This window comes from Borostomias antarcticus (genome assembly GCF_949987555.1).
Source record: "Borostomias antarcticus genome assembly, chromosome: 29".
Lineage (NCBI taxonomy): Eukaryota > Metazoa > Chordata > Actinopteri > Stomiiformes > Stomiidae > Borostomias > Borostomias antarcticus.
This window is the reverse complement of record NC_140262.1, coordinates 4154082-4162119: the sequence shown is the minus strand read 5'-3', so window position 1 is coordinate 4162119 and position 8038 is coordinate 4154082. Positions and strand designations below refer to the sequence as shown.

The 8038-nt window shown below is 43.5% G+C and overlaps 1 protein-coding gene across 1 annotated transcript; it reads right to left on the bottom strand.

Moving 5' to 3' along the window:
- Nucleotides 1–5288: 5288 nt before the first annotated feature.
- Nucleotides 5289–6197, bottom strand: cdk5r1b (cyclin dependent kinase 5, regulatory subunit 1b (p35); the record flags this gene model as incomplete). The annotated part of the gene is made up of 1 exon (XM_084459761.1): nucleotides 5289–6197. The coding sequence occupies one exon, from the start codon at nucleotides 6195–6197 to the stop codon at nucleotides 5289–5291; it is 909 nt and encodes a 302-aa protein (XP_084315887.1).
- Nucleotides 6198–8038: the final 1841 nt, after the last annotated feature.

Here is an 8038-nt window from a genome sequence, read left to right as displayed (position 1 = left end):
TCGTCCCAAACCCCATTAATCCCCCTAAACCCGTTACTTCTGATCACTCCTGGATTAGCAGGACAGGATAAACCCCACAGGCACACTTGGCCTGAGTCATCCAGCAGAAATCGCAAAAAAGTTGTCAAAATAAAACGTACCTGTGCCACCATGTTTTACCTGAACGAGTCTGTGGTTGTTGTTTGTTGTTGTTTTGTTGTTGTTTCCCTGTCTGCTTGTCGACTACATTGTGAGGACTATTCACAGAGAGCATCACTAACTCCTAGGATCTCACATTGTCGCCTGCATATGGAACCGTGAAACATGTCACGTGATTATTTGATTTGGGTAAAGGATTATACAGTTGGTAGTTGTGTTATTGGTTGTGTTAAAGGTTATTGTGAGCTGACCCGGTATACGTGCATCCAAGGCGTTGTTTTCCCTGAGTGACTATCCCTCAAGTGCCTACAAAAATGGATCTTAGAAATTTCAGGGAGTTTAATTATTTTGTTAAAAATTTTGTAAATTGTACCGCTAATCCTTTTGATTTTCCTCAACACATTCGATATCTGCTGGCTTTACACCAAATATGTACAGTAGGTAGATGCACTATACAAAACATTTGCTGATCAAACTATGTGCCTAATTTTATATTTTGCGTATTTATGTAATATCAACAATATCTAATGACAGAAAGTGTTCCCAATCTAAGGGGGACTTCACTGTTTTATGTACAGTAGGGTATGAGTACAATTATGACCTATGAGGACATACCAGCAGTCATTTCTGTCTTTTCCCTGTTGAGAATAAAGTGGTATTAGATAGTGTCTCCCCATTCCGTTTAGGACACACACACACACAAACATTGAATGTTTTAAGTGACATCAGGACAAGTAGAGACAAGAGTCATTCCACTGGATCAAATACATTTATTAATCAAAACGATTAATCAAATAGCATTATGGAGCATATACCCTATATGCTCCATAATGCTATTTGATTAATCGTTTTGATTAATAAATGTATTTGATCCAGTGGAATGACTCTTGTCTCTACTTGTCCTGATGTCACTTAAAACATTCAATGTTTGTGTGTGTGTGTGTCCTAAACGGAATGGGGAGACACTATCTAATACCACTTTATTCTCAACAGGGAAAAGACAGAAATGACTGCTGGTATGTAGGCCTAGGCTGTGATGTTTTTCTCTGACGGCCAGCTGTTGTCTTTAATGGCCGGCGCTGTGATGGGGGGGACACCGGCGCTAATCTGGCGCCCCACAGCTGTTTCCCTGGGTGACGAGCTAAAACCTTCTGACGACATCACCTCCCCCTCCCTGCGATCTCACCGGAGAGGCTGATCTCTCGCCTCCCTCGGTACTGCTCTGCTGTGGGAGGGGCCTCGGGAAAGAGGGACCAAGAGAGACGGTTGGCTCATCTTCCACGTTCTACAATGTCTTTGGTTAAACTTTTGACCAATGAATGGAGGCCCTTAGATGATACAGATCAAGCAGATTATGACCTCTGCTCTAACCTATCTACCAGGCAAGAAGATACAGGAAGATGAGCGTTACATTAATCTTCAGATGATTGCTGGGTGTGTTTATTTTCTCTTGTGGGCAGTATGGGTGAGTGGTGGCCTCCCATGTCTGCAGCATTAGAGTATATTCACTAGTGCAGAGAAGCCTGAAGCATCCCCATATCTCTGATGTGTGGATCATAAGGTTTTATGTATCATACTGTGTTTGTGTTGCCGGGGTCATGAATTCAACACTGCAAAAAACATTAGTTAAAATACAAGAAATAAATACTGAATTTGAGGACAAATTACTTAATACTAGTGAAATTATCTGTCCATGCAGCAAGATAATTTTACTTGATAAGAAATCTTAAAATAATGTGGTTCAAGTCTAGAAATAAGATAGAAACGACAAAATAACCTTTAAAACATGATATTTAATCTCATATTTCCAAATCTAAGATTTTAAATCTTGGCAAGCACAGACCAATTTGCAGTGAACACTGATGAGTGTAGTGAGGTACGTGGAGGAACGACCACCAGTGTGCATCATGAACGATCAGTGCATTTTATTTTTCATCACAGTACAAAAATAAATTAATGAAAGCGGAAACTGAAAAAAAAAGTTTCAATTACAGCAATAACGTTTTTTTTCTTCTTTTTTTTTTTTTTTTTTTTTTTTTACAGCATATTACCCCTCCCACCCTCCCACCGAAGCCAAACCCGCAGACCAGTAAAGTGAACTCTTCTTGACCACCTCTTCATCATAAGAAAACACGGTTCACACATTCTTCTGTACAAATAAACTCCTGCACACTCACTCGCGCTGCACACATTCACACACACATGCAGTCATCAAATGCACTGAAGCTCTTTAACACTTTCTTTTTTGTTCTACAAAGAACGCAACAAGATACAGAAAAAGAATTTGACAGAAATCTTGAACTATGACTTGACTTTTTTCATATTTTTTTTGTCAGCTTTTCAACAGTATTTTCTTCAAACAACTACTCAGTGATGCAAGTGAAAAAAAATGGCACATTTTAGTGAGTTGGGGTGAGTGGACAGCGAGAGGGTCAAGACTCCTCTGCTAGGCCTCAGTCCCTAGTGCCCTGCTTTTTCCCAGAGCAGTAGCCCGCCCAAAGTGCATGTCCCCCCTATTGCGCTACAACACCGAGAGAGAACTCCTCTCATCGCACCCTCCATGTCCCTATGGCAAGCCCGAATGCCATGGCACACTTCCACAACACATGCGTTAACTGAACCCTTCAATTTCTCTCTGACTCCAACGGTTACAGCAGAGGAGAGGTGATTGTACCGAGGCCATCTCAGAGAAAAAAACATCCCGTGAGAGAACAGCTTTTTTTCCGGCATGGAACGATGTACAAAAGAAGATAAGTCCTCGTTGCATAATGACTCACACTGGTTGGCTTTTCTACTACTGAACTACTGGAAAAAAAAACATGCGCAATTTGTCACTGCTGAGATGATTGTGGGCAAATACAGTACATTTGTTTGTTCTACTATTATTGTTGTTTGTTTGACCTCCAAAGGTCCAGAAGCCTGTATGACAACAAATTCCATTATTTCATTCATCTTTCCTACTGTTGACACACTGCACAATCTCTCTTGATTTGATCCATTCTGAAGATTAAAGAGCACAATTTCACAATGCAAATGGGCGCCCTATATCTCAACTGGTCCATTGGCTCTGAGACTGGGTGTCTGGGTGTCCCCATTGCCCTCTGCAGTCTTCCATATTTAGTCTTGTGGCTTGGCTGATGGAAAACCTGATTATCTCCATGGAGGTCAACTGGTATTTCACCGTCTCATCTCATCCTGCTACCAGCTGAACACACGGCTGTCTGTCATTTCATTTATATAGTTCTGGTATTGAGAGATTAGTATTACGGTACAATGTCCTATTCTGTTGGGACACTGAATGCGGTTTGAATGACAGTCTGTCTTTTGGTACTGATAGTAGTTTTTCATAATGATACAGTATGTGTAGAAGCAGTTTCAGGATAGGGTCGTCTTGCAGGTTTGGGTTGGGTTTGTGATTCCTTGGGGCCTGGTTTCAGCTATGGGGTCTGTGATACTCAAACTCCCTGATGTTACTTGGGTGACGGTCAGATTTTATATTGGTTTAATGTACAGTAAGGGCTTCAATCTGATATTCGTTGCTCCCTGCATTGCTCCCTGCAACATCCATTTGCATCATCAACCATAATCAATCTTCATTCCCACCAAAGATAAGATCAGCAGTTCACAGCCAATCCCCAAATTCATATCCTGCACCTTGAAACGGCTCCACCTCTCATTCATTATCTTTTCATTACAAGGGATGTGCCAATAGAATAAATAAATATCAATAAATTAAGTTTCAATAAATAGTCATTATTAGATGAAAATCCATCCAAACATTCAACAGCTTGACATCGTTCAATGTGTTATAAGACCTACAGGATTTTCATCAAAGATATGGCACTATTTAAACATTTTCAATAATAAATATTTTATAGCACAAAATGGACCTTCATTCCAAAGTGGTTTAGATACACAACCTTTAGACCAAAGTACAAAAGAATCCCTTGGTAAACAAATAGCCTATTTTAGCAAGCATAGCTAAATAAACTACTTTCACTTTGTTCACAGCATTCTCTAATGCAGATGCAGTTGATTTACAAATCATATGGAAATAAGTAAAACAATTTTCCACCCTCCAAAACCTCCAGAAACATTGCATGGCATACATGCATTAAGTTACATTTCAGTAAAAACAAAACAAAGAAAAAAAGCTTTTTTCCTGAAAATCTATAAATAAGCCTCTCGGAGTGTGAGCCCTCGGAGAGTACAACATCCATTTATTTGTTTTGTTCTTTTTCTTAGATGAAAATAAAGTAGGTCTTTCTCAAAACGCAGAGGGGGATCACCAAACATCTCACAGTTGGTCAGATTTCCTCCTGTCCTGTCATTCTGTGAACAATCCCACAATGCAGTGCTGGCCTGTTGTCAAGTCCATATCAGCAATCGTCCTCCAGAGATAAGATTCCTCATTCCCAGTCACAAACAGAAGCCATAACAATGTGAATGCAGCATTAGTGTCCCCCACCAGAACTGTCCAGTGCTGTCCAGAGCTGTCCAGTCCTATCCGTGCAGTGTGCGTGTGGGTGAATGGGCATTCACAATCTAAAGACTCGGAGTGACATCATGCCTGTTCCTCCATGATGTGGGCAGAGGCCCAGTCGCACGCTGGCCCTGACCGTTCGGCGGTAGGCAGAGCGCATCGTATGCAAACGGCCGGCTGCGGCCTCAGTCCTCTCCACATTCATAGCTGTACTTTCGTTTCCTCTTCTATTTCTGTTTTTAAAAGTTCTATTTTCTGGTTTTTTTTTGTCAATGTTTTTTTCTTCTTCAATATATCTATGCACACGCTGAGGATGCCCCTACCTAATCTTCCTTTAGGTATCGCTGTCAAAAAAGCTTTCATTCTCGGGTGTAGTGAAAATTCCATCCTCTCTCTTTCAAAAATATGTTTGGTTTTAAAAAGAAAACCTTAAATGGGTCTTTAGGCTCTCTCCCATAAAGGTAGGTATTTCCTGTTTCTTTGAACTAAACTGAATTCCTTTGCTCCCAATTTTGGTGAATGTAATACTATTAGCTAATCATTCGGGTCGTCCCCCCCAAAATACCACCCCTGATCCCCATCCCATTTTGAAAAGCCAGACTGGAGCAGGCCCCTGCCCTCTCCCCCTTCCCCTAACCGGGCCCTCTTCCCCCCCCGGCGGTTCCCCTCACCGGTCCAAACCGATGAGCAGGCGACTCCTCTCCTCCTCCTTCTGGCTCTCGTTCTTCAGGTCGGCGAACACCTGCGTGAAGTAATGCGGGTCCGAGTTGATCTGTAGCATCTTCCCACTCATCAGGTTGATGATGGACAGGCAGCGGTCCCAGAAGGTCTCCTTGGAGCTCTCCACTAGGAAGGGCTTGAGCGGGTAGGAGATCTCGTTGCCCATGTAGGAGTAGGACAGGTAGAGGCAGGTGAGCAGCACCGCCTGCAGCTCGTGCTCGGTGGCCACCTCGGAGGACACCACGTCCCGGCACAGCATGTAGACGAAGACCACGTTGGCGGGGGTGATGAAGCCCTGGTCCTGCCAGCCCTGGAGGAGCAGCGAGCGGTCGACGCTCCGGAGCCACAGCACCGGGTCGCTGGGGGAGAGCTGCTTGAGCCGGTAGCAGCGCCGGCACAGGAACTCCCCCAGGCAGCGCAGCAGCTCACTGGTGGAGGCCTGGACGATCACCCGCTTGGGCGTCCCGGGGGCCGCGTTGGAGTTGGCCAGAGGGACCTTCTTCACGGACGAGACCCCGTTGTTGGAGCTCTTGGTCAGGGCCGGGGTGCTCTGGTCCTGGGCGAAGCTGGACAGGTTGGCGCAGGACTGCGACTTCTTCAGGTTCTCGTTGTTGAGATGGGTGACGTTGTTCTGGTAGGCGGCGTTGGGCTGCACCTTCTTGGAGCCCTTCTTCTTGGCCGACACCGCCACGATCCGCTTCCACGGCAGCACATTGATGAGCGAGTGGCGCTTGATGTTCTTGTCTTTGGCGTTCTTGCTGTTCTGCACGGCCGTGTAGTGGCCCACGGTGGCCGGGCCATCCTCAAAGAGGGCCGCCTTGCGGTAGCTGGGCGAGAGTGACAGCACGGTTCCCATGGTGATATGTGGTGTCCAGGGGCGTGGGCCTGGCTGGGTCAGGGAGGGGGGTGACCAGAGAGAACGTTAACCGGTCTCAGTGCTTCCGTGCTGGGAGATCCTGCCTATAGACTGCAGTTTCTCTCAGGCATCCGAATCCACTGTGGTTCTAGTCCTAATCAACAGCTCTGTGCTGGGTGGTTGACTTTGTAGACTCCGGTGTATTCTCAGTATGGTCAATTGAGCCTGTGGGAAACAGCCAGGCAAAACTATTAGCAAAACAAAATGTAGTTCATTTCTTTTCCACTGCACTAACCCAAGTTCTGTTATTGATAAGTGCAATATGAAATTGTTTTCATTTCAGTTACAGGAACTCCCATTAGTTTTAGCACTACTCATAAATGTGCAGCCCACATAAGCTACAGTAACAATCTGTAGCCTATTGAGCCGCAGTCGGTGATGGACAGATGGTCTAATTATCAGTATTGATTTGACATAGTAAATTAAAATAAAATGAGGTAACGTTATAGCTTCACGAATCAATTCATTTACACTACGAAAGCTTTCAGATGTATTCAACCAACCTTGGTTCCTATTTAGGACAGAAAAGATATCTGACATTTGCTGTCTAAAGTAGCCTACATGGTCTAGGCTACTCAATGAAAAATCAGTCGCCACATCTGTAAGCAACAATAGGCTAGCAGACATGGTCCATCCTCCCAGTCTGGAGATATGTTGCATTTTCAGTATCGACATGATTTCTTCACATAGGCAGAGCGTTGTTTAGAGACGAATGCTTTAATTCTTTAGGCAATTTGGCAATAACATGTAACGGTAGGCTACGTCCTAGATTAATGTTTTGCGAAGCCCTTGTGCACATTTCCACATACTATGTATGCATTGGAATAATTTAATTCGACTGGAACACTGTATAGGCTTGTACATCCCGTGCAAATGGTTGCCTGAAACGTAAACACCTTTAGCTTTGTGAAGGTCGCTCTGGCTTCATAACCTAAAAAAACAACTTGGAGTTACTCTGCTCATTTTTAGGCTACAACAGGCCTAAAACAGGCAAAATCAACGAATATACACAGGTAAATCTATGTTATTATAGGCCTATAGTTGCCAAGATTAACAACAATTTATTTTTCGGCTATAGGCCAGATTTCTGAGAAAAACGTGAACGGACATTCAATCATTCCTCGATGGCTTTAAACTGCCTACTAATATATTCTATTCACGTTTATTTGGTGGTTATTTTGAAAATTCAAAAATAGGCCACAAGTAGGCTAAATACAATTAGGCTACTGAAGGCCACCTCTGTTATCTGAGGAAGAATGGCTGTGTTGGTTCAGATCCAAGCTGTGGTATCAGTTGGTTTGAGCACATCGGCTGCTGTCCAAGGTTCTGAAATCAAATCTACGCGACGCAATGAATGTAGGTCGTGTAATAAATGCAATGTCAATCCTCTCCACGATCCTATTCATTTGCTCATTGCCTATGATGTATAAATACAAGTAGGCTATAACCTTAATATTCTACAAGTAGCATTGGCATAGCCAAACTCTAAATCTGTCAAGCATGGATGGTGCTGTTAGAATTAGACCAATAAATCACGGCAGTGACGTTCATTTAAATCCACATGTTAGCCTACTTACAGTGAGATGCTTTCCTCCTGAAAGGCGAGGAGAAAAATAACGCACGGCAGCGGTGTTTTCCTCGCTTATTCTCCTCTGATATGGAGTAAATCAAGGTGAAAGCACATAAACCATCTCGGATAAAGCGGTTAAAAGCATAACATCTTACAAGCCATTGGAGAAAATACCTTAGTAAAGCATAAAACATCCACACGCCTTGACATC